At 37.0% G+C, this 27,264-nt stretch overlaps 1 protein-coding gene across 8 annotated transcripts in view; it reads left to right on the forward strand.

The window, feature by feature from the left end:
• Positions 1-18,498, forward strand: part of CHD9 (chromodomain helicase DNA binding protein 9) — a 179,771-nt gene extending 161,273 nt beyond the window's left edge. For all 8 annotated transcript variants that reach the window (XM_045293606.1, XM_030886607.2, XM_030886606.2 and 5 more), the window contains 2 exons: positions 12,570-12,674; positions 15,012-18,498. In XM_045293606.1, coding sequence (XP_045149541.1) covers positions 12,570-12,674; positions 15,012-15,896 — 990 coding nt within the window. In that variant the 3' untranslated portion in view covers positions 15,897-18,498. The remainder of the gene's footprint in view (positions 1-12,569; positions 12,675-15,011) is intronic.
• The last annotated feature ends 8,766 nt before the right edge of the window (positions 18,499-27,264 follow it).

Here is a 27,264-nt window from a genome sequence, read left to right on the forward strand (position 1 = left end):
TGGGCAAGGTGTTCTTGTATTAGGGGAGTGCGCATGAGGAGGCCCAATGTCCACCTGCCGCCCCACTACCAAACCAATAATTATTGCACCCAAGTCTTATCTATTGATGGATAAGCCACGTTTCTTCTGTGTTTTTCCTTATAATAATGGCGATACTAAGTATTTTCTTTCTAAAATTGACTGCTAAGCATAATATTCTCTACTTTTGCCCATGTTTTATAGTGTCATTGTTATTGCAGGGGTTTGTTTTGTTTATTGATGCATAAAATTCCATAGTATGAACGTACCAGCTTGGTTTTCTATTCATCTATAGTTAAGGTTTTGGGTTGTTTGCATGTTCTTGCTATTGTGGAAATTGCTTCAGTCAATATGGATGTTCTTGTGTCTGTGTTATATTCTTAATTTATTTTGTATATATACCCAGTAGAGAGATTGCCGGATTCTAATTTGCATTTGTTTAAGGACATGCCACACTGATTTCCATAGTAGTTGTACTAAAGCATTCCTATGTTTCAACATCCTCTCCAGCATTTGTTCTTCTCTGTTTTATTGACTTTTGCCCAAAGTATCAATGTGAGGTGATAACTCACTGTTGTTTTAATTTGTATTTCTCTTAGAGCTAATGATCTAGGACATTTCTTCATATGGTCCTTGGCTACCTAAATGTTGTCTTTGATAAATTTTCTATTCAAGTCTTGTGTCCATTTTGTATGGACTACTTGTATATTTCTTAAGATGTTGTAATTTTCTGTAGATTTTATGGAGTAGCCCTTTATCTGTATTATTACTGTTTTTTTCCTCAATCTATGGGTTGCCTATTGAGTCTTTTGATGTTTCTAAGTGTCATATTTTTAGTAGATCTCATTTCTTTATTTTGTTTTCTATAGTATGAATTTTTCATTATGTTTGTAGTATAGCTTATGCCTTCTATTGGGGTTCTTAACTTAGTCCCAATCTTAATTATGTAATTTATATTTAGGTCTTTGATCCATCTTAAGTTTGTTTTTGTACATGGCATGATGTATGGGTCTTATTTCATTCTTTTGCAGAGGAAGATCCAGTTTTTCCAGCATCATTTGTTGAAGGCTATCTCTTGCCCATTTAATATGTTTTAGTTCTTTATCAAAAATTATGTACCTATCAGTACTTGGTTATATTTCTGGGTTCTCAGTTCTAATCAGTGGTTCTTCTTCTTCTTTTTTTGTTTGTTTGTTTTTACATTTTTATTGGTGCCTAATCCACATATCATACAATTCAGTAGTTTCTTTTTTGTTTGTTTGTTTATTTTGTTTTATTTTTTTAAATCATTTTATTAGGGGCTCATACAACTCGTACACAATCCATACATACATCAATTGTGTAAAGCACATTTGTACATTCATTGCCCTCATCATTCTCAAAACATTTGCTCTCCATTTAAGCCCCTGGCATCAGCTCGTCTCAATGGTTCTGCATATCTGTTGTTGTACCAATACCAAGCTGTTTTGATTACCATGGCTATATAGTAGGTTTTAAGGTTTGCAAGTGAAAGGCCTCTATTAGTCTGGGTTGACTCGAGAAACAAATTCATAGACGCTCATATCTGTATAAGAAAGAGCTTGATATAAAAGAGCAACTGTATATTAAGAAAACATCCCAGCCCAGTCCACCTCAAGTCCATAAGTCCAATATTAACTCATATATCCCATACAAGTGTGGAAATTCCTCTTCAGACTCACACAACACATGCAATGACGCAGAATGCAGGAAGATCACAGGCCAATGGGTGGAAGTCTTGTGGATCCAGTGGCGGTGGAAGCATCTCAGTGTTGGCGTGGGGCTCCATGTGGCTCCTCCAGCTCCAGGGCTCTGGCTCTATCTGCATACCTCCATATGGTTTGTCAATAGGAATGTCTCACAAGGAGAGAGTGTGTCTGGCCTCCAGTGAGCTATTATTTCTGTCATGCCTCCAAATGAGGTCATCAACTACGACCAGATTGACAGACTAGACTCCACCCATTCATCAGATTGACAGCAGATTATGTAACTGCCACAGTCTCATACTTTATTTTTATGTTTTTAATAGTGTTTGGTTTAGCCTAGGTGTCTTTCTCTTCCAAATAAAGTTGGTACTTAATTTTTTCCATTTCTTTGAAAAGATGTGGTAGGATTTGGATCGGAATTGCATTGAATTTGTAAAGTAATTTTAGTAATATTGACAGTTTTGCAATATTTAGTCTCCCTAGCCAGCAACATGGTAACTTGTTGTTACACATGTATGGTTTTAATTGTGTTGAGACTGATCCCTTCTCTACTTATTTTGTTGAGCATTGTTACAAGAATAAATGTTGAATTTTATCATATGCATTTTCTGCATTGATTAATATAATCACCTGGTTCTTCTACTGTGTTTGGGTTTTTTTTTAATATTAAGCCATCCTTGATTTTTGGTATGAGTCTAACTTGATCATGATGTATATTTTTATGATGGTTTAATTCTGTTGGCTAGTATTTTATTAAAGATCTTGGCATCTATATTCAGTAGAGATATTAGTTGGTAATTTTCAATTCTGGCGATGTCTTTGCCTGGTTTTGATGTCTGAGTTATAGTTGCTTCATTTAAATGAGTTTGGTAGTGTAGTGTCCATTTGTATATTGTGGAAGTCTACATAAAATTATTATTAAGTTTTCTCTAAATGATAGAGTTTCCTAGTGAAACCATGTGTAGCTGGACTTTTTTATGACTAGCTGTATCTCTTCTCAGGTTATAAGCTTGTTGAGATTTTGTGCATTATTCTGTGGTAATTTAGATAAATAATGCATTTCTAGAAATTTATCCATTTCTTGTATATTTTTTAATTTGTTGGAATATAATTTTTCATAATACGGTGTGATTCATTTTTTAATCTCATCTAGTTCTGTTGTAATATCATCTGTTATATTACTTATCCATGGGGGGGGGGAAATACCTATGCATCTGACCTCCCCACACAGTTTTTAAAATTTATTGATGCTTACTTTATGACCTAAAATATGGTGTATTCCAGAATAGTTTCTGTGGGTACTAGAGAAGAAAATGAAATGAATTTTTGTTGGGTGAAGTGTTCTATACATATCTATTAGATCAAGTTCATTGATTGTGCTGTTTAATATTTTTGTATCTTTGTTGATTTTCTTCTAATCTTTAGTTGAAAGTGTTGTATTGAAGTTTCCTAGTATTGGTGTATTATGATCTATTTATCTCTTCATTTCCATAAGAATCTGTTTAATGGTCTTTTATTTGGTATGTATATATTAACCATGGTTATGGTTTCTTATTCAATTAAAACTTTCATAATCACATAATAATCTTTTTTGTCTCATTATGTCATTAATTTTGGTATCTATTTGTCTGAAATTAATATTGTTAATCCAGCTTTCTTTTGACTGCTGTTAGCTGGAAACATTTTTCCATCCTTTGATATTTATACTATGTTTATTTTATCTCTGAGGTACATATCTTGTAAGCAGCATATTAATGGCTCATGTTATTTTAATCCAAGCTGTTAGTCTTTGTCTTTTAACTGGTGAATTCAGTCAGTTTACAGTCAGTATTGTTATACTGATAAGTATGGTTTTATTTATGTCATTTTGTTATATGTGTTTTTATGGTGTTACTGGTTTGAGTTTTCATGATGATTTGTCATACTGTGTTCTTATTGTTTGTTGGTTGTCTCCTTGCTACTCTCTTTGCTTTTTTGTTTTTATCTTATTTTTTGCTTGCTTACATGGTTTTCATCTTGCTTGTTTTATTGAAATTTTTATTTTATGTTTGTAGGTTGTTTTTTGTGAATGGGTCTGTATCTTCTCCATTCAAGTATCATCTGCTCAATCCCACTGTTCCTTATTTATTTATTTGTTTATTTTTATCATCAAAGCAGAATGATTTTAATTTATTTAGTACCATTTCACTCTGAATATTCCTTCAATGGAATGTTTTCTCTATATTATCTTTTCTAATATTTTTAGGTTGCTATCTGTTATTGTTACAGATTTTAGGGCCATAGAATTCCTTATAATATATATATTTTTAAGATAATCGTGATTTTATAAATTCCTTTAGTTTTTCCTTGTCTGTAAATGTTTTTATTTCTCTCTAATATTTGAGGGATAATTTTTCTAGCTATAGGTTGGGATTATAGGTTGGATATAGGCTGGAATAGTTTGCCTGGATGTAGGATCTTGGTTGGCAATTTTTTTTCTTTAAATATTTTTAACATATTCCATTGCCTTCTTGCCTGAATGGTTTCACTGGAAAAATCTGAACTTATCCTGATCCCTTGGCCTTTGTATGTAACTGTTCTTTTTTCCCTACAGCTCTAATGATTGTTTCTTTATCATTAATGTTAGTTTGATTATTATGTGTCAAGGTGAGTTTCTTTTAGGAACAATTCTGTTTGGTGTTTTATAGATTTCCTGCATAGTTTTCAGTCATGTTATTTTTCTGGTTCTGTTTTGCTCTATAAATATCCTCACTTTTAGGATAAATATACATAAGCATCAGAAACTTGATATATGAACAAAATAAACACATTAATAATGCAATAGAAATTATAAAAAAGAAACAAAGTATTGAGCTGAGGAGTATTGTATATGATTTATTCAACAGATTTAAATAGGGAGAAGAAAGAATCCAAGAATGGACTATAAGTTCACTGAAATAAATGAATCTGAGAAGCAAAAAGAATAAAGAAAACCGATCAACGCCTAAGAGTCCTTTTTATTTCTGTAGATTGATAGTATTAGCCCTGCTTTCATTTAAGATTTTATTTTCTTTTTCATGCTCTAGCTAAAAGTTTAGAAATTCTTTTCAGAGAACAAACAGTTGACTTCACTGATTCTATTTTTCTGTTGTAATTTATTTATTTATGGTTTTATTATTTTTGAAATTTTGCTCTTTGAGCTGAGTTCACTCTTTTTTCTTTTCTTTCTCTCTTTTTAAAATTTCTTAAGGATTATGAGAATCCTGTAAATATTGTACCAAGAAGTTAGGTAATCTAAATGAAATGAGAAAATGTCTAGAAACACAGGAATTACCTAAATTAATGTAAGAAAAAATAGTCTGTTGGAGACTTATGACAATTACAGGGATTTGATTCAATCAGTAAAATCCTCCCAACAAAGAATACTCCAGGATCAAATGACTTTACCAGGTGAATTCTACTAAGCATTTATGAGAGAATTAACACATTTTAAAACTCTTCCCAAAAAATGAAAGAGGAAATATACTTCTTAACTTATACTATGAGGTCTAAGCCAGGTAAAAACATTACAAGAACAGAAAATTACACCTTGGTTTCCATTATCAAACCAGTAAGCTGAATCCAGGGCTATCTTAATATCATTACCAAGTGGGATTCATCCCAAAAGTATAACATAAGAAAATAAATCTGTATCATACACCACATTGATAGAATGAAAGTAAGAAAGAGGATGGGAAATTATTACCTCAATTGGTTTAGAAAAAGAATTTAACAAAATCCGAGAGCCTTTCATGTTAAAGACACAGCAAAGTAAGAATTGAAGGGAACATCCTCAACAGGACAAAAGTCTTTGTGGAAAAAATCTCACATGTAAACCCACATTTAATGAGAAGGACTAAAAGCTTTCCCTTTAAATCCAGAACAAGGCAACGATGTTTGTTTTCACCATTGCTGTTCAGCATTGCTACTGGGATTTCTAGCTTGACTAGTTAGGCAAGAAAAACAAATTAAATTAAATTAGATATGCAAAAGCAAGATTATCTTTATTCACAGATATACATACTTCTATATATGTTGTTGTTGTTGTTGTTGTTAGGGGCCAGTGAGTCTGTTCCAACCCCTAGTCACCCTGTGTACAACAGAATATGGCCCTGCATCATCCTCACAACTGTTATGTTTGAGCCCATTATTGCAACCATTGTGTCAATCCATCCTATCAAGGGTCTTCCTCTTTTTCACTGCCCCTCAACTTTACCAAGCATGATGTCTCTCCTGATAGCATGTCCAAAGTCCATAAGATGAAATATTGCTATCCTTACTTCCCAGGACCATTCTGGCAGTACTTTTTCAAAAGGCAATTTTGTTTATTCTTTTGTGAGTTCTTTCAAAATTCTTTGCCAACAGCAAAGTTTGGTCTTCCTCATTCAATGCCTATATTATAAATATATATTTAGAAAATATTATTCCACATATAGAAAATGCAGAGAATCCAAAAAAGAACAACTAGAGCTAATAATTCAACAAAATTGTATCAAAGAAGGTCAACACTTAAAAATAACTTATATTTTCATTCACCAACAGTGAACAGCCTGAAAAGGAAATTAGGAAAACAATTTATTTAAATAACATCTAAAAAAATGCAAAAGAATGAATTTAACCAAGGAGGTGAAATACTTCTGCACTGAAAATGCAATATTGCTGAAATAAATTCAGTGAAAAGACATCGTGTGTTGGAAGAGTTGATATTGTTAAGATGGATGTACTCTCCAAAGTGATCTACAAGTTCAAACAATTTGTATAAAATTCCCACAGCCTTTTTTAAAGTGCAAAGTCTTATCCTCAAATTCATAAGCAATTTCAAGGGGCCCCCAAATAGCCAGCACAATCTTAAAAAATAAAACAAAATGGGAAGACTCACACTTCTCGATTTCAACACGTTTTATCCATCAGTCAGAACAGTCTGGTGCTGACATAAAAACCAAAGGACTAGAACTGACAGACCGGTCGATAAGAAACCCATGAATTCATGGCTAATTGATTTTTTGCAAGGTTGCTAAGTCCATTCAATGGACAAAGACCAGTCTTTTCAAAATACAGTGCTGATTGTACGTCAGTGCTAATTGAAGCATTATTTATAATACCCAGAAAGGAACCAACCCAAATATCCTGCAATAGGGAAATGGATAACCCTGCAGCTTATTTTTCCCAATGACTTTATCATGAGTTTATTTATTTAAATTTCAATAAATCATTTTATTAGTGGTTCTTACAGCTCTTATAACAACCCATACATCAATTCTATCAAGCACATTTGTACATATGTTGACATCAATATTTCCAAAACATTTTCTTTCTGCTTGAGCCCTTGGTATCCATCCTGGATTCTGTGTCAAGAGTGCTTATCTGTACCAGTGCACATGCTCTGGTCTAGCCAGATTTGTAAGCTAGAGCTGGAGTCATAATAGTAGTGGGGAGGAAGCATTAAAGAACTAGAGGAATATTGTGTGTTTCATCCGTGTTATACTGCACCCTGGCTGGCTCATCCTTTCCTTGTGACCCTTCTGTGAAGGGCTGTCCAAATGTCTACAGATGGACTTTGGGTCTCCATTCCGACCCCCTCTTGTTCACATTGAAATGGTTGTTTGTTTTGGGTCTTCTGATGCATGATACCTGATCCCATCAACACCTCATGAGCACACGAGTTGGTGTGCTTCTTCCATGTGGGCTTTGTTGCTTCCCTGCTACATGGCTGCTTGTTTAACTTCAAGCCTTTAAGGCCCGACGCTATATCTTGTAATAGCTGGGTACCATCTTCTTTCTTTACCACATTAGCTCATGTACCCATTTTGATTTCAGCAATAGGGTCAGAAAGGTGAGCATCAGAGAATGCCAGGTTATTAGAACAAAGTGTTCTTTCTTGAGGGAAGACTTGAGTAGAGGCCCAACGTCTGTCTGCTATCTTAATACTTAACCTATAAATATATGTACACAGACCTATATCCCTATCATTATATATTAATATATTTACATATGTACAGGCCTATGGTTATACTTCTGTAAATGTCTTTTGCCTCCTTGTTTTTCCTCCATTTTCTTTTACTTTCCTCCTGTCCCACTATCATGTTCAACCTTTATTTGGCTCTCTCTACTTCCTCTTGGCTACTTTGCACTTGATCAACCCCCACCAGACATTCTATGCCCTCGTCAACATTGATTTTAGATCTCTTGTTCTCTTGTCCCTGAGTTTGTTGGCTCCCTACTCCTTTTCCCCCACCACCTCCTCTTCCCTGGCCCCCAAGAACTATCAATCCCATTGTTTTCTCCTTGGGATTGTTTTTCCTGCCTATCTTATATAGATGGGGGGAGGGGGAGAGAGAAAGAAAATAGTCTATGAATAGATCCAGGTTCGTCTGCTGACCCATATGAATGTTTTCAGGTATGATCGCCCGTTTCCCATCCCCACACCCCACAGAGTCCAAAGTCTGTTTTCAGAATTCCTCGGGGACTATTGCTTTGCTCCCCTTGATGCTCTGTTGCATTTCCTTTGTGTTATGCCCTGGGTGGGGGTGGGGGTGGGCTGAAGGCAGACCAGGCACAATTCTTGCACTGTGTCTCTGGTGCTTACCGCCCCCCTCCCCCCACCCCCCAGGTGGTGGGTCAGTAAGGGGACATTGTCTTGTGGTGAGGCAAACTCTATGGTCCTCTTCGCATTGGCTGCTCCAAGCAGGAATGTTATCCTGAAGCTTGGTGAGCCAGGGTGCTGTTTTTATGTTCTCTCTCTCTCTTTCTCTCTCTCTCTCTCTCTCTCACACACACACACACACACACACACACACACACACAAACAGTCCCCGTCCATGATGGATTAGTGCCATATTCCCTCCAATGCCTTCATCTCACACACCCCCTTTTTTCCCCTTCTTTATGTTGATAAGTTGTATGCATCATTGGGTTTGGTCTGTCCCCTGTCTGTGTGCCCATCCATCAACCTGTAAATTATGTGTTAAATCGTTTTTCTTCTGTTCCCACTGTGTTGATTGGACCTTCCTCAGTGGACTCATCTTGTACTTGTCCTTCTGTGCTTGGCTAACTTCACTTAGCACAATTTCCTACAACTCTTCCCATAAGACAATGTGTTTCATGTGTTCATTACTGTTTTTTAGGGATGCATAGTACTCCATTATGTGTATGTGCCAGAGTTTTCTAATCCACTCGTCTATCGATGGAAATTTAAGTTGTTTCCAGATATTTGTGATTGAGAATTGTGCTGCAGTAAACACTGAAGTTCTGATGACTGGTTACGGTCTGTTTCTTACTTCTTCTGGGTATATGCCCAATATGGGGATTTCTGAGTTGTAAGATAGCTCAATTTCCATTTGCTTTAGATATCGCCAGATCGCTTTCCACAGTGGTGGTACATATCTACAAGACCACCAGCCGTGGATGAGAGTTACTATTTCACCACATCCCCTCCAACATTTGTTGTTCTTTGATTTTTTGAACTGGGCTATCCTCAGGGATGTTAGGAGGTATCTCAAAGTTGTTTTAATTTACATTTCTCTGATGGCTAATGATCGTAAACATTTTCTCTTATGTTTATTGGCCATTGGGTTTCCTCCCTGGTGATACTTCTGTTCAGATTCTTTTCCCACTTCCTCAGAAGGCTCTGTTTTTTTCCTTGTTGCAGGCTATTAGGGGATTATATATTTTAGTAATAAGCCCTTCTGATGTGAAATTGCTAAATATCTTCTCCCAGTCTGTGGGTTATCTTGTTACTCTCTTGGTGAAGTCTTTTGATGCATACAGGTGTTTTATCCTTAATATATCCCATTTGTCAATTTCAGCTTCTTCTGTGTGTGCATCCTTCTCTATGCCAGTTAGCCTGTGTATTCCCTGTGCCAAGGTTCTCAGGTTTGTCCCTATTCCTTCATTGATGGCCCTTAGTAGTCTGGGGTTTTACTTCAAGGTCTGTGATCCACCTTGAGTTGGTTCTTGTGGATGGGATGAGGTAAGTACCTTGCTTCATTTTTCTGCATGTAGCTATCCATGTTTTCCAGCAGCACTGGTTTATGAGGGCACCTGCTTCCCATTTGTTGGTTTGGGGGCCCTGGTCGAAGATCGGTTTTCAATTTGCTGATGGTTTTATTTCTGGGTTTTCTGTTCTTTTCCATCGGTCTGAGTATCTGTCATGATTCCAGTACCATGCTGTTTTGACCACTGTGTCTATATAGTATGTTTTAAAGTCAGGTAAAGCAAGCCCTTCAACTTTGTCTTTTTTCTTGAGGAATTCTCTGCTAACTCTGGACTTCTTCTCTCTCCAAATGAAGTTGGTAGTCAGTTTTCCTATTTCTTTGAAAAAGTTGTTGGTATAGCATTAAACTTATATAGTACCGTGGGTAGAATTGACATCTTTACTATATTGAGTCTTCCATTGTATGAGCATGGGATATTCTTCCATTTGTGGTGGTCACTTTTGGTTTTACACTTGTAGTAGTGTTCTGTCCTTTTCCTCATACAAATCTTTTCTTTGTGTTTTTGGTTAGGTATATCCCTAGATATTGCCATTTCTTCTTGACTTTTATGAAGGGCACTGCCTTCTTGATCTCTTCTTCCATGATCTTGTCTGATGTATATAGCAATACAGTAGACTTCTGTTTGTTGATCTTGTATTCAGCCATTCTTTCATATTCCTCTATTTGCTGCCAGCACTCCTGTTGTGGAACTTTTGAAGTTTTCAATGAGATCATGTCATCTGCAAATAATGATAGTTTCACCCCTTCCTCCCCCAGATGAATGCCTCTTTTGTGGTTTTATGTTGTTAATTAGGACCTCCAGTATGATGCTGAATAGGAGTGGGGACAAGGAGCATCCTTGTCAGGTCCCCCTTTTCAATGGGAATGTATTCATCTTTTCTCCATTGACTACGACATTGGCTGTTGGTTTTTCATAGATAGCTGTGTTAACTTCAGGAATTGTCCTTCCATTCCTATCTTCTTGAGTGTCTTACTGAGGAATGTGTGTTAGATGCGTTTTCTGCGTCTGTTGATATTATCATGTGGTTCTTATCCAATTCTTCTCAATGTATTGATGCTGTTGATGGACCTTCAGATGTTGAACCATTCCTGCATCTCTGGAATGAATCCCACCTAGTCATGATGGATGATTTGTTTAATATACTTTTGTATTGTACTGCCAATATTTTGTTAAGGATTTTTTTATCGGTGTTCATTAGAGATACCGGTCTGTAATTCTCTATTCTTGTGGTATCCTTGCCCAGTTTGGGTATCAGTGTTATACTAGCTTCATAGAATGAGTTTGTAAGTCTGCCTTTTTCTATGTTCTGGAATAGTTTGTGTAGGATCAATGTCAGCTCTTCTATTGCTATTGGTCTGTTGAGGTTCTTAACCTTTTTTTTTTTTTTTTGAGGTTCTTAACTTCTGAGATAAACTGCATCTTGTGTAGCTACACATGGAATATTCATTCATAAAGATACAAAATTTGAATACATGCTACAATATGATGAATCTTGAAAACATCCTAAATGAAATTATTCGGGTACAAACGGACAAATACTATATGAACCCACTTACATGAAATATTTAGAACATGCAAAATCGCAGAAACAAGTTCAATGATATTACTATGGGCTTAGTGAAGGAGGGAGTCAAGATTCCTTGGCCAAGGTTTACAAAGTATTTGTTTGGGATAATGAGAATATATAGAAATGGTAGTAATCATTACAGAGCATGGTGAGTATAATTAGTTCCTGGCCTGAATTACAAATATTTCAAATAGCAAATAGTAGAACTGAACCACAGGATTCCAAGGCCGTAATCTCCACCAAATCTCACTGCTCTTTCACCAGAGCAGCTGGTGGATTTAAGCCACCAACTTTTCAGCTAGCGGTGGCTAAGCTCTTAGCCATTGTGTCACACACACACACACACACACACACACACACACACACACACACACGGATTTTTAATACCACAGTCTGAATCCTGATCCTGCCACTTACCAGCTGACTTTAGGCAAATCATACTTCGTCAGCTTATTATTTGATAATAGAAATAATAAGGATGAAGTAAAAGCTAAAAGGGAATTATATACTTTATTTCCACAGTACTTTACATACAATATGGCATAACATGTTCCAGAAAGTATGTATGGATGTATTCTGACTAGTGTTGTTGGCATATGACAATAATAATGTATGTTTACTATGTGCCAGGTACTTTGTTAATTTACCACTTTTTAAGCTTAATAAAATTCTTTAAAGGAATTAGTATATCCCATTTTATAAATCAGAATACTGAAGCTCAAAGAGATTTGCTCAAGTTTCTCATAACTGGTAAGCATCACTGCAAAGGGTATATACTCTTGGACAGGCAATACTGTCTGTGTAACATAGTAAGTGTACTTAAGTAACTGTGAGTTATTTTTTTATGATCTCTCTCTCACTGTCATCAAGTCAGTGCTGACTCATAGTGACTCACTGCGGGTTGCTGAGACTGTAATTGTTTATGGGAGTAGAAAGTAACTTTTTATGGGAGTAGAAAGTTCAGTATTTATCCTGCAGGACTGCTGGGGGTTTCAAGCTGCTGACTATATGGATCTCAGCCCAACACATAACCACTTATTACCATGTGTGTATATAGATAATATCAATTATCTAAGGACTATGATAGTCCAGTATAACAAAATTGTAAAGATTGTTGAAAATGGTTCAAAGAATATCTGTATTTTGAAGAAATATACTCTCAAGCATAAAACAAAAGCATTAACTATCATTTCCATATTTAGTAGTGTTTAAGTATCTAACAGTGCTTTTTCTTTTTCCATGTACAGGTTGGGGGTGCATTTGCTCCCCCATTGAAAGATCTATGTAGATTTCTGAAAGAAAATTCAGAATATGGAGTAGCTCCTGAATGGGGAGAGGTTGTTAAACAATCTGTAAGTATTTCACAAATATTAACTCAGTCATCATTTTTTAAAATAGATACCATTTAATTATATCTTGGATTAATTAAGAATTAACAGAATATTTAATGAACATATCCTAGTGTTTTCTACTTTTTGGTTTTTACTTTGCAGAACACATTGCATATTTCTCAGCTTCTTATTGAATGAGACTGTAGAATCCGTATGTACTGATTTGTTTTTTATTTTAGCCTCTAAGATATTATTTGATCCCATTGTCATTTTTAGAACAGTACCATGAAGAACAAATTATTCATTGATAGTGAAATATCAAATAGTAAAGAAATAAATGTAGGAATAAATAAATATGCATAAGAATATTCGTTAAGCTATATCCATTGCCACTGAGTTGATTCTTGCTCACGGCAACCACATGTGTTACAGTGTTAAACTGCTCCACAGGGTTTTCTTAACAATGATCTGGAAGCAGATCACCAGGCTTTTCCTCCACAGTGCCAGTGGGTGGGTTCGAAGCACCAATCATTTAGGTAGGTAGTAGAGTGTGAATGTAACAGTGTTTTGATTCACAATCTGTTAAATGGATAGCAGCTAAGTTTTTGGAGTAGTGAAGCCTACACGGATGGGAAGTGCTGTATAAATAGCAACTATTTTTATAGATGTCTGAATGATTCCAAGTATGTTTTTCTTTTTTTGTTGGTTTGTTTTTAGTGTAGAAAGAGGCAAGGGTAAAGAAGCAAGAGTTTTTGTTTAATAAGCATTAAGTTTATGTGAATTGTGGTGGAACAATTTGGAAAAGGATATCAATAATGGTTGTACAACCATTATGAAGAGTATAACCAATGGTACTGAGTTGTACATATAGAAGTTGTCAAATTGGAGAATGTTTTGTTGTGTATTTTTTTTGCCACAATTAAAAAAAATAATCACACAAATAACAATGAGTACAAGAAAGAAGAAAATGTTCTAAAATTGATTGTGGTGATGATTATAGAACTCTTCTTGTTATGATTGAACTATTGAATTGTATGATATGTGCATGAAGTGCCAGTAAAATTGTTAAGAAAGAAAGAAAAAAGGAAGGAAGGAAGGAAAAGAAAGAAAAAGAACGAAAGAAGTAGGGGAAATGTAGTATACAGAGGGACTTGTACATTAGCCCTCTCTTATATGCACAGGAAAAGCACTGAAGAAAACATCTTGAAATATTAGCAGTATTTATATCTGGATGGTAAAACTTTACATGATGTTTTCCCTGTGTCTATTTTTTGTTTTTCATATTTTCATTAATAAGCACTAATAAAAATGTTTAAGCACTAATAACATTTTAATGGACCAAATAAGGTGATCTCTTTAAAACAATAAAAGTCATCCCATAAGAGTCCTCCTGAACTTGTCCAGAACTGGACTGACACAGTAGCACTAGGCACATGTGACAACTGAGCACTTGAAATGTGTCTAGTTGGACTTAAGATGTGTTTTTAAGTATAAAGTGCACACTAATTTGGATCTCAAAAATAATGGTTCAAGAATATATATTACAAATTAAAATTATATTTTTGTTATGTTAGCCTGTTATACTGGAATTAATGTCAACAAGTTCTATCTTTTTTTCATCTTTTCTAATGTGATTACTAGAAAATTCTAAATTAAATATGTAGCTTGTACTGTATTTTTAGGACAACACTAGTCTAAAACTTTTAAACCCCTAAAACATCTAAGAGTTCTAACCCCCAGAAAATCATGAGAGTTGCACAAATGTAATAGATCATTCTCTATTGTTTTGGATTTAATGGTGACCCTTGATCTGCAGGTACACCCAAGTGATTTTTCTCTTCAAATATATTATTCAGTTTAACTCTTAGCTCCCTTATTCCCAAAGTTTTTGTTAAAAGATTCACTTGATCCATTTCATTTTAACCTTAATCTTTTCCTTATGTCTCCCTCTTTTCCTTGTATCTCTTTCATTTGAGAAGGCAACCACTTAATCAGGCTTTTAGAACAAGCAGTGGTGATAAAAAGCATATCAAGGTTTGGAAGTACTCATGAAAAAATTGTTTTTGGATTTTAGATTTACTAGAACTAGTCAATAAACTCAGTCCTCACTTTATGGAAGATTGCCAAGGACCTCATTCCGGTCTCTCATTCTACAATAGAATGAGAGATGAATGAGTCACTCCAAGCCACTACTTAGGATAAAAGGAAATTGATGATCTCTTTTACAGTTGTTTTTTATCAATACAGAATGATTTTATGTATTACCTCATATTAATAATTATTTGTATGCTCAGCAAATAGCTATTGATTTTATTTTTCAGACAGCAATTATTGACAAATAATATATATTTATTTCAGGGATTTCTTCCAGAAAGTATGTATGAACGTATTCTTACTGGACCTGTTGTAAGAGAGGAAGTAAGCAGGCGAGGAAGACGGCCCAAAAGTGGGATTTCAAAGGTTGCAGCAGCAGCTGCTGCTGCTGCTGCAAATGCCACAAATATATCAGGAAATCCTTTGTTAGCCAATGGATTACTTCCAGGTGTGGATCTGACAACTCTTCAGGCCTTACAACAAAACCTACAAAACTTGCAGTCACTGCAAGTAACTGCAGGACTGATGGGAATGCCTGCCAGCCTGTCTCCTGGAGGAGAAGCTAAAAACATGGCTGCCATGTTCCCCATGCTGTTGTCAGGAATGGCAGGATTACCAAATCTGTTGGGTATGGGAGGACTCTTGACAAAGCCTGCAGATTCTGGGACAGAAGAGAAGAAGGGACATGACTCTAAGGAGTTAGAAGGAAAAAAGGAAAGGACAGAGAGCCAAACTCCAGAGAATGGTGGAGAAAACTCTGTGTCAAGTTCTCCTTCAACATCCTCTTCTGCTGCATTAAGTACAGCTGCAGCTGCCAACTCTTTAGCTCTTAACCCACTCTTACTCTCTAATATACTTTATCCAGGGATGCTTCTCACTCCAGGCCTTAATCTTCATATTCCAACTTTGACCCAGTCTAACACTTTTGATGTACAGAAAAACAAAAACAGTGATTTAAGCTCAACTAAGTCTGCAGAAGTAAAGGAAGAAGATTCCAGAGTCAGAGATCAGGAAGACAAAGGGGGAACTGAACCAAGTCCTCTGAATGAAAACAGCACAGATGAGGGTTCAGAGAAAGCCGATGCTTCATCTGGATCTGATAGTGCATCCTCCTCCTCCGAGGATTCAGATTCCAGCAATGAAGACTGATTCCCAGACTCTGCACTTAAGTTATGAACTGATTTTGGATTCTTTTTCTTTAATTATTAATTGTAAATAAACCAGTGTTGAGTGCATCAATAACTTACTGACCGAACATTTCAGTTATTTGTTTTAGAAGTACAAACTGCTTTCAGAGACGTTTTGCATGTAATATTTCTTAAGATTCATAAATTTCTGAACTCGTATGTAGTATCAAATACATAAAGGTGTAAAATTACAACAAAAGACATAATTTTGTTGGGGGTTAATTTTATGAAAAGTATGCTCACTAAGAGTTGTATATTTAATATATTTACAGTGAACACAGAATACTTTATGCATATTACTGATTTAATTTGAATATAGTTTTACAGCCTCCTTGACACCTATAATTTACAGATCAAAACTCAGCAATAATTTGGGCAGCTAATGAATGTCATGAAAGCTGTAGAATCTACATCACCATCCATTGCTTTAATTACATGAAAATGCTCTAGTGTTGTGATGCACTGCTGATGTTTCCAATTCAGGTACAAGTGTGTTTTAAAGAAGAAATAAGTTTCCCAGTCAGCCAATTTAACTGGCTACCTGTTACCTCAGCTGAGTTAGTTTAGGAAGTTTACATTCGTTTCTAATTCTATACTTGTTTTCAGGGGTTTTGTAAACACATCCTATATATCATGTTAATCTGGCAAGAAATATGACTTGCTTTTTGCTGGGCTTAACTCTGATAGCAGTGAAAGTAAGTCATAAGCTAATCCTGTGTCACATGACTTTGGCACCCTATAGACATACTTATTTTTAACGTTTCAAAGTTTGGCTTCCTATTAGAAATAATTGTGTCTCTGATTGAGTAATGTCTGTTTCCAGGGTTCAAAGAAGGCGAACTCATGAATGCCACTGAAAAGAACTTTGAGCACCTCCTACTTTATGTAAAAGAAACCTTTTGTTTGCTTTATTTGTAGTTTATGTCATGGAAATCTTCCAAAATTAACAAATAGTGGTAAAGTAATATGGAAATAGTCTAAATCCATTTGAGTCTGTAAGTATAATCTGATTAAATGTTGCCCAGAATCAGTGTTGGGTTATCAGTTTATATTAAATATCCTGAGTTGCCCATTTTGAAAATGCACTTTGAGTAATCTCAAAACATAAAACAAGTTATACCTGTAAACCACACAAATGAAGCCAAAAGGTTCTGTTCGATTTCTTAGAACCCACTGCTGTGTAAAAGTTGTCTGGTAGTTGATTTGTGGTTCAGTTTTTCCTGCTTAAGCTGCTATTAGTCTGACAAGGTAGAGGTCCAGGTTTACCTTCGTATACATTTAAAACAATTAGAACTAAATTGGATTTTAAAATATTATTACATTCTAAGAAGAGTTAAATGTTCGCATTTTTTCTGGTACTCAGAAAGGTCATTAATAAAGTTTGCAAAGGAATAAATTTAGGGGGAAAGTTACCCTGCTGATTCTCCTCCACAGACAATTATGTTTCATCCATTGCTGTCAGTGTGTTTTGATAGAACTCTGTTGCTTTGTCATGAATTAAGCAATTGCATTGGGTTTTACCAAGACCTTTACCAATAAATTGTTTCTATGTGTAAAATACTAACCCCCTTATTTAGAGAAACAGTGTTACATGTATTTACAAAATTATATAAGTTCCATTAGAATTGTATTGATTTTTGTATTTTCCCCAAATAGTATTTTTAATTAATGGTTCTTTATGCGTGTCTTAGCAATAGTCACTATGATGCCCATCCAGGAGAAGTGGGTAGTAATTCTTCATCATGAAAATGATATATTACATATTTCGTACCTTCCCTTTGCAGTATTGCACTTTTGTTTAACTAGAGTACACCTATGAAATCAGCCAAAGTTTTCACATTTCCCTTGGTTTGCCAGTGGAGTATTTTAGCACCACGCATTCTTCCCTCCCCCCACTTTAGTTCTACCCACATGATCGTTATTCCTTCTTTTCCCCAATCTAAAAAATAAAAGCAGAAGAAGGAAAAAGAAAGCCCTTGATCTTGTCACTGAAATCTAATTTATATCAGATTTATGAGATTGATGTATTTTCCTAGTTATGGTCAAGTGAATTTGGTTAACATCCTAGTGATTCTATGTAATAAGGCAATTACAGTTTTCAAAGCATTAAGGTTAATATTAACTTTAAACATTCTCTTGGGTTTCAAGACACTTCTATTTAATATTCACCGGGGGAAGTTCAGCTATCAGCTTAAAAAAATGCAAGTATGGTTGTGTTATAAGGGTTATAAGGGGGGAAAAAAATCAATAGAACTACATAATACTAAAGTTGCAGTTGAAAGGATATCCAAGTATGTGTTCGTAGTTACTAAAAGAAGTATAGCTGTTATTGCCTTGTATTTATAGCCCTTGTTTCAGGTCTCATGGTCCCAAGTCTTAGTCCAATTTTTCGTTTGGACATTTGCAATATTTACCAGTTGTGTTCTGTGTAGTCTGAATTTGCTTTCTGTAGTTTGAGCAAACGTCTTAAAAGTCATTTGTAATTTATTAAATTACTTTCTATGATGTTCTATAGAGCAAATGGAAGTTTAATTATTTTTTATTAAACATATTCTTTGACTACCCATGATGTCAGCCTCTATACATGACAATACTTCCTTACTGAATTTTATGTATAATTTGTACCATTTATAAAAGGATCCAAAGTTATACATCTTTACAAAGAAAGTATACATAGGGAAAAAAAATTTAAACCACAGAAAATGACTGTAATTACATCCACAGTATTACAAATTATGTTAATTTTACAGTAGTACAAATACTGTTGTTGTTGTTGTTGTTTTTCATTTTAATTTAACTACTGACCCATTGGTACTTACTTTTCTAACTTACTGCCAATTTTGGTAGGGCTTTTTTAAACTTTAAAGAAAATTCTTTTTCCTCTTATTTACAAAAGTAAACAGTGTGATATACACTCATTTAAGTTATACATATTCAGTTATATTTTTATGTTTGTATGAATATCCATTTTTAACTTTGTACAATATATAGCACATGAACATGCTAGCTGCATATCATACTTGCCCATAAGAACAGTAATCTGACAGTGCTAGAGGAAGAATTGGTTTGTGAGTTGTTTCTGCAAAGAAGATATGCTATGTAAAAAATGATATATTGGGTACTTTGAGACATATGAAGTAGTGATTTTTTTTTTGCTACATGTAATCATTTTTTTCCTGTAACTTTACAGCTTATTCTGGAAGGCAAGCCCCAATTTAATTACTAAACATTTATTGAGCATATATTATGTGCTAAAAACACTGTTCTAATTCTAATTCCTAAGGATAGCTACCTTCCTTGATCTAAAACCATAGTGGCTGTCAGGTCCAAATTCTAAGCCATTGACTTCCTATCTATTTTCACTTCATACTTTACTTCCTCTCACTTTTTACACTGCAAGCATATTTAGATTCCTTCAGTGCCTTGTGCAGCCCATTATTTACCCTGGTCTGAGTTATTTGGATAAGCTTTTTATCTACAAGGAATCCTCCTCCACTCCTTCCTCTAGTTAAGACTCGCAGTTTCTCTTCAAGGAAATGAAGAAGAAAAGCCCTCAGGCTTTTTGTACCCCCTCCTGCCTCCCAAGACAGACACAAACACAAGAGGCCAAGATCCTATAGCTCTCTGAATCTACTTCCTAATGCAAGCCTGTTCATACAACAGTCAACAGGTTTGTCCCAGAGATTACAGACTCTGTGAGGACAGAGACTATGTTTGTAGTACTCACTACTATAAACTCATTGCTTTGCAAAGTATTTGACATTCTGTAAGCATTGGTGGCACTTCGGGTAGCCATTGGGCTACTAACCACAAGGTTAGTTCAAATGCACTATCTGTTCTGAATGGAAAAAAGATGAGGCTCTCTGTTCCCATAAAGATTTGTGATTTCAGAAGTCCTATATAGACTTTCTATGAGTCTGAATCCTCTCTATAAGGTCATTTTGAGTTTTGGTTTGAGGTCAGTAAACATTTCCTGAATATTTTAATGGGTGATGACAGGCTCTCTAGCCAAATTAGTTAATGAAACATCAGATACTAAGAACTGAACAGCATAGATTGTTGAAGTGCATTAGAGACTTAAATGTAAACCCCAGAGCTATAAGGATTATCGGTGAGAAATTTGGGACAAATTTAAGGGCCCTGTTACAGGGCTTATATGAACTACCAAATAAAAGAAGTACACATACTGTAAGACAAAAAATAGATGACTGGGAACTATTAAAAATTAAATGCATATACAACAAAAGATTTCATCAAAGAAGTAAAACAGGTGCCCATGTATTGGGTAAAAATCTTCAGCAATGGCACAATGAACAATTACTAAAATCTATAGAATTCTGCAGCACTTCAATAAGAAATAGTCCAATTAAAAGATGAGCCAATGGCATGATTAGACAATTCACAGAGCACAAAAAAATGACTAACATAAAGACATGCTCATTATCACTAGTCACAAGGAAATGCAAATCAAAACAACTATAAGATAGCACCTTATACCCACAACATTGGCCCAATTAAAAAAAAAAGTACTGGAGAGGGTACAGAGAGATTCGGACTTTTGCACATTGCTGGTAGGTTTTAAACATGTACAGCCATTGCGAAAGTGATATAGCCTGACCTATAGAATAGAAATAACCATTTTGATCCAGCAATCCTCTGCTGAGCATATACCTCAGAGAAGTAAGAGACAGAACACAGACAGCCCTATGCTCTCTCATGTTCATTGCAGCACAGTTCACAGTAGCAAGAGGCCCAAAACAGCTCAAATGACCATCAGTAGAAGAATGGATTAAGAAACTGATCGGCTCTGACCCATAACGACCTTATGCACAACAGAATGAAACACTGCACCATCTGTGCCATCCTCACATTGCTCCCATGCCCAAGCCCATTGGTGCAACCACTGTGTCAATCCATCTCCTAGCAGGCCTTCCTCTTTTTTCACTGCTCTTGCACTTTACCAAGCATGATGCCCTTCTGCAAGGACTGGTCACTCCTGACAATATGTCCAAAGTATGTAAGATGGCATCTTGCCATCCTTGCCTCTAAGGAGTGCTCTGACTTTACATCTTCCAACACACATCAGTTTGTCTTTTTAGCAGCCCATAGTACTTTCTTCTCTAGCATCACAATTCAAATGCATTGATTCTTCTATGGTTTTCTTTATTCAATGTGAAATTCAACTTTACATATGATGTCATGGGGAATGCCATGGCTTGGGTCAGGCACACTTTGGTCCTCAAAGTAACATCCTTACTGTTCTTTTTTTCCTCTAGATATTTGATTTAATTTGATTTATCATTTTATTGAGGGCTCTTACAACTCTTATTACAATCCATATATCAATTGTGTCGGGCATATTTGTATATAAGTTGCCATCATTCTTTTCTAGACAAATTCTATTGAGCCCCTGGTATCAGCTCCTCTTTTTTCCCTCTCCCTCCCCACAGCAACCCTCATGACCCCTTGATAGATTATAAATTATTATTATTTTCATATCACACTGACTTCTGTCTCTCTTCCCCCATGGTTTCTGTTCTTTCCCCTGGAGGGGGTGTGTGTGCTTGTGTGTCAATCATTATGATTCCCCCTTCCTCCCCTACTCTCCCCCCCCCCCCCCCCCAATTCTCCCTTACCTTCTGGTATCCCTATTCCCATTCCTCCTTCTGGGTTGTGTGTGTCATGAGCTCTTACCACTTATCTATACCTGTGTACATGCTCCAGTCTAGTGCAAAGTGAGAGGCATAATTGGGGTGATGGTAGTGGGGAATAAGGAAGCCTCAAGGAACCAGAGGACTAGTGTGTGTTTCATTGGTGCTTTACTGCACCCTGGTTGACTCATCCCTTCCCTGTGACCCCTCTGTAGGGGGGTATTCCATTGTCTACAGATGGGCATTGAGTCTCTGCTCTGACCCCCCTCATTCTCAACCATATGGTTTGTTTTCTTGCTTGTTAAGGGTCTTCTGGTGCCTGTTACCCAGTCCCATTGACACTTCATGATCACACAGGCTGGTGTGCTTCTTCCATGTGGGCTTGTTCTTTCTCTGTTGAATGGACGCTTGTTTCACTTCAAGCCTTTAAGATCCCAGATACTGTATCTTTTAATAGCCAGGCACCATCCACCTTCTTCACTACATTTGCTCATGCATGCATTTGTCTTCAGCAATTGTACCAGGAGTGTGAGCACCTCAGATTGCCAATTTGTTAGAACAAAGTGTTCTTGTATTGAGGGAGGGTGTGAGCAGAGGCCCAAAGTCCGTCCACTACCTCAGTGTATTGCCATATAAATATATGTACATAGGCCAATGCCTCTATTTTTATGGATAATGTATTTACATATGGACACTTCTATGCTTCTACCTCAGTCCATAGCTTTTCTTCCTAGATCATTCCTCTGTTTCTTTTTACCTTCCTTCTGCCCCACCAGCACACTCACCCTACTTCTGCCTCATAGTACTTCCTCTCAGCTACATTGCTGTTGTGCCAGCATCCCCAGGATCTCTATGTCCTCCTGGTGTCGATTTTAATTCCCTAGTTGTTCTCCTGTCTATGGCATTGTTTGCCCACCACACCCTTACCCCGCCTCCTCCCATTGCTTTCTCATTGCTTCCCATGCCTGTCTTATGTTACAGAGGCATACCAACAATGACATTGACCAAAAAAATAGAAAACAAACGATTGAAAAAAACAAGGAAAACAAAACAACAACAAAATACACTGACCTTTATGACTATCTCACCACAGGTCCTAGGGGAATTCCAGGAGCTGCCCCTCCTAGCCTGAAGTTTATTTTAGGGGCTCTTTAGAGGATTTGTGGCTTGGCTTTGCTCTGGTTGCTGATCTGTTACGTTCTTTTCTTGGTTTGCCCCGCTGAGGGGGCTCCTTGCTCTTCTATAAAGAGGTCTTGTATGGCAGATTTACTAATGCAATACGTCTTTTGATCTCTTGACCGCCTCCTTCCATAAGCATTGATTGTGGATCCAAGCAAGACAAAATCCTTGACAACTTCAATTGCTTTTCTCCATTTATCATGATGTTACCTATGAGTCCTCTTGTGAGGATTTTGGTCTTTACACTGAGTCATAAACCATACTGAAGGCTACAATCCTTGATCTTCATAATCAAGTGTTTCAAATCCTCACTTTCAGCAAGCATATCCCAGGTTGTTAAGAAGCCTTCCTCCAGTGCTGATGTCACATTATTCTTTATATAATCCAGCTTCTCTGATGATTTGCACAGCACACAGATCGAACAAGTATGATGAGAGGATACAACCCTGATGCACACCTTTCCTGATTTTAATCATGGAGTATTCCTTTGTTGGGTTTACACCACTTCTCTTGAACCATGTACAGGTTCCACACAGTTGAATACTCTGCATGGCCAATAGAATATAAGGGAACATCTTTCAGCCAAAATACATCTGATACCAGGAATGATCATCTCTTCCACTTCCTCTTTGGAATCACGCTTGAACCTCTGGCTCCCTGTCAATGTACAGCTGAAACTGTTGTTGGAAGATCTTCCACAAAATGTTACTTGCATATGAGATCAATGATATTGTTCTATACTTCAAGCATTCTGTTAGGTCACCTTTCTTTGGAATGTGTACAAATATAGGTCTCTTCCAGTCAATTTACCAAGTCGCTATTTTTCAAATTTCCTGGCATGGATGAGTAAATTCTTCCAGGGCTTCATCAGCTGGTTGAAGCACTTCCATTGATATTTCATCAATTCCTGAAGCCTTGTTTTTGGCTAATGCATTCAGTACATTTGAACTTCTTCCTTCAGCACCATTGTTTTTTGCTCATATACTACCTCCTAAAATGGTAGCATGTTAGCTAGTTCTTTTTTGTTTTTAAGTCATTTTATACATTCTCTAACTCATAAATTGTATCGAGCGTATTTGTACATTTGTTGCAATCATTTCCAAAACTTTCTCTACTTGTGCCCTTGGTATAAGCTCCCCTTTTATCCTCTCCTTCCCACACCCGTCTCACTCTCGTGAATCCTTGATCAATTATATATTGTTATTATTATTTCATATCTTACACTGTCCATTGTCCCACTTCACCCACATTTCTGTTACTCATCCCCTTCTGTGGGGGGGCTATATATCCAATCTTGTGATAGGTTTCCTCTTTTTCACCCTTTACCCCCCTCCCCCCCATCATCCCCCTACCTTCATGATATCGCTACACCCATTACTGTTCCTAAGGGATTTATCTTTCCTGAATTCCATGTCTAGAGTTCTTACCTGTACCAATGTGTGTTCTCCAGTATAGCCAGATTTGTAAGGTAGAATTGGGTCATGGTAGTGGGGAGTAGAAAATATTCAGGAACTAGAGTGATGTGTGATTCATTGGTGCTATACCACACCTTGGTTGAATCATCCCTTATAACCCTTCTGTTGGGGGGATATCAAATTGTCTACAGATGGGCTTTGGGTCTCCACTCCAACCCCCATCATTTGCTTCGATATAGTTGTTGGTTTTGGATCTTTTCATACCTGATACCTGATCCCATTGACACCTCATGATCACACAGGCTAGTGTGTGCTTCTTCCATGTGTGCTTATTTGCTTCCCTGTTAGATGGCCGCTTGTTTGACTTCAAGCCTTTACAACCCCAGATGCTATATCTTTTGATACCCGGGCACCATCTGCTCTCCACATTTGCTTATACACCCATTTTGTCTTCAGCGATCGTGTTGGGAAGGTAAGTATCAAAGAGTTCCAGGTTATTAGAACAAAGTGTTCTTGTGTTAAGGAGGCCATGAGTAGAGGTCCAAAGTCTATCTGCTATCTTAATACTTCATATATAAATATATGTACATTGGTCTCTATCCCTTTCATTATAAGTTAGGATATTTACATATATACATGCCTATAGCTATACCTCTATAAATAGCTTTTGCCTCCTATTTCTTTCCTCTATTTCCTTTCACCTCCCTCCTATCACATTATTATGCTTACCCTCCATTTGGCTCTCAGTATTTCCTCTCGGATGCATTGCTCTTGATCACACACCACCTAGCATTATGCACCCTCCTCACCATCAATTTTGGACCTCTTGTTCCCTTATCTCTGAGTTTGTTGTCTCCCCACTCTCCCTCCAGGCCCCCTCCTCTCCCAGGTCCCCCTGGAATCACCGGTCCCATTGTTTTCTCCTCAGGATTGTTCGTCCTGACTATTTTATATAGATATACATAGCGTGGAAGAAAAGCAAAAACAATGTAATCAAACAAAACAGAACAAGAAAACAACAACAACAAAAAAACAATAGATAGTTCCAGGTCTGTCTTCTGACCCTTATGTATGTTTTCCAATCAAGTCTGATGAAGTGCCAAGCCCTGTCCCCCAAATCAGAAGTCTATTTTCAGGATTCCACGGGGATTTGGTTACTTTGCTCCTCTTGCTGCCCAGCTGCACTCCCTTCGCATTTCCCCAACTGTGCGTGGGGCAGACCAGGCACGCTTTCCACACAATGTCTCCAGTGCTGTCCCCCGTAGCACTACGGGTCAGTGAGGGAATGTTGTGTCTCGTGGCGGGGCTGGCCCTACAGTCCTCTCTATGCACTGGCTGCTTCAAGCAGGGATGTCATATCTGGGGCTTGGTAGACCATGATGAGGTTCTTTATCTCTCTCTTTCTCCCTCCCCCCTCCCTCCCTCCCTCTTAGTTCACTTCATTGTGGTCTGGACAGACCGGCCTCTCTCCCCCAGCTATATCTTCAGTGCTGTCTTCAGTATTGCCTTCTTCTGGGGAGGGGTCAACATAGCTCAGCTTGGGGATGGCCCTGTCGCGTCCTCTCTCTTAGGTGCTCCATCCAGGTGTATTGCCCTCAAGGCTTGGCCTTCTGGGATGAGGTCTGGTCCCTCTCTTTCCTGTGGAAACACAAACAATACCCTCCCCATGGATGTATTAGTGCCCTGTTTCCCCCTCGCCCTTGTTTTCTTTTTTCCTTTTCTTTCTTCCCCCTCTCTTTTCCCTTCCTTTTTAGTTGGATGCCATATGCATCCCTGAGTTAGGTCAGCCACTGCCAAAGTACCTGGACTCCAACCTGGGATTTATGTATTAAGTAACTTATTCTCTGTGCCCATTGTAGTTTTTGAGCTTACCTCAGTAGACTCTTGTTGTACTTGTCCCTTTGTGCTTGGCTAACTTCGCTTAGCATAATTTCCTTCAACTCTTCCCATGAGGCAATGTGCTTCATGAGATTGTCATTGCTTTTTAGGGCTGCATAGTACTCCATTGTGTGTATGTTTTTAACCTGTTCATCAATTGATGGAAATTTAGATTGTTTCCAGGTTTTTGCAATTGTGAACTATGCAGCGATGAACATTGGAGCACAGATGTCTGGCCAGGGTCTTTTTCTTACTTCTGGGTATATGCCCAATAGGGGGATTGCTGGATCATATGGTGTCAATGTCCATTTAGGTATTGCCAGATTGACTTCCTTAATGGCTACACATATTTACAGGACCACCAGCAGTGGATGAGAGTTCCTATCTCCAACACTTGTTGATTTCTGGTTTGTTTGGGGTTTTTTGGGTTTTTTTAATTGGGCTATCTTTTGAGGGTTTTAGGTGGTATCTCAGTTATTTTGATTTGCAATTCCCTTATGGCTAATGATCCAGATCATTTTCTCATGTGTTTATTGGCCATTTGGATTTCCGCCCTTGTGAAACTTCTGTTCAGGTCTTTTGACCACTTCCTCAGTGGGTTCTTTGTTGTTTTTTTCTTGTTGTAGTCTAGCAGAGTATTGTTTATTTTAGTTATAAGGCCGTTGTCTGATGTGCCATTGCTAAAGTTGTTTTCTCAGTCTTTGGGCTCTTATTACTCTCTTGGTGAAGTCTTCCAATGTACACAGGTGCTTTATCTTCAGTATATCCCACTTGTCAGTTTGTGCCTCCTCTGTTTTTGTGTCCTTCCCTATTTCTGTTAGCCTTTGTATTCCCTGTGCTTAAGTTTGTCCAAATTCTTAGGTTTGCCCAAATTCCCTTATTGATGGCCCTAATCGTCTTGGGTTTTACTTTGAGGTCTGTGAGCCACCTCAACTATATTCTTGTTTGTGGAGTGAAGTAAGGGTCTTGCTTCATTTTTCTGAAGGTAAATATCCATTTTTTCCAGCACCATTTGTTGAAGAGGGCATTTGACTCCCATTTGATATTTTTGGGCCACTCATCAAAGATCAGTGGTCTGTGTGCAGATGTTTTTATTTATGGATTTTCTGTTCTTTTCCATTGATCTAAGTATCTGTTATTATCCCAATTCCACACTGTTTTGACCACTGTGACTATATAATAGGTGCTAAAGCCAGCTAAACCAAGC

This window comes from Echinops telfairi, unplaced genomic scaffold (assembly GCF_000313985.2).
Source record: "Echinops telfairi isolate 266 unplaced genomic scaffold, ASM31398v2 ScPeMD7_2291;HRSCAF=2852, whole genome shotgun sequence".
Classification (NCBI taxonomy): Eukaryota; Metazoa; Chordata; class Mammalia; order Afrosoricida; family Tenrecidae; genus Echinops; species Echinops telfairi.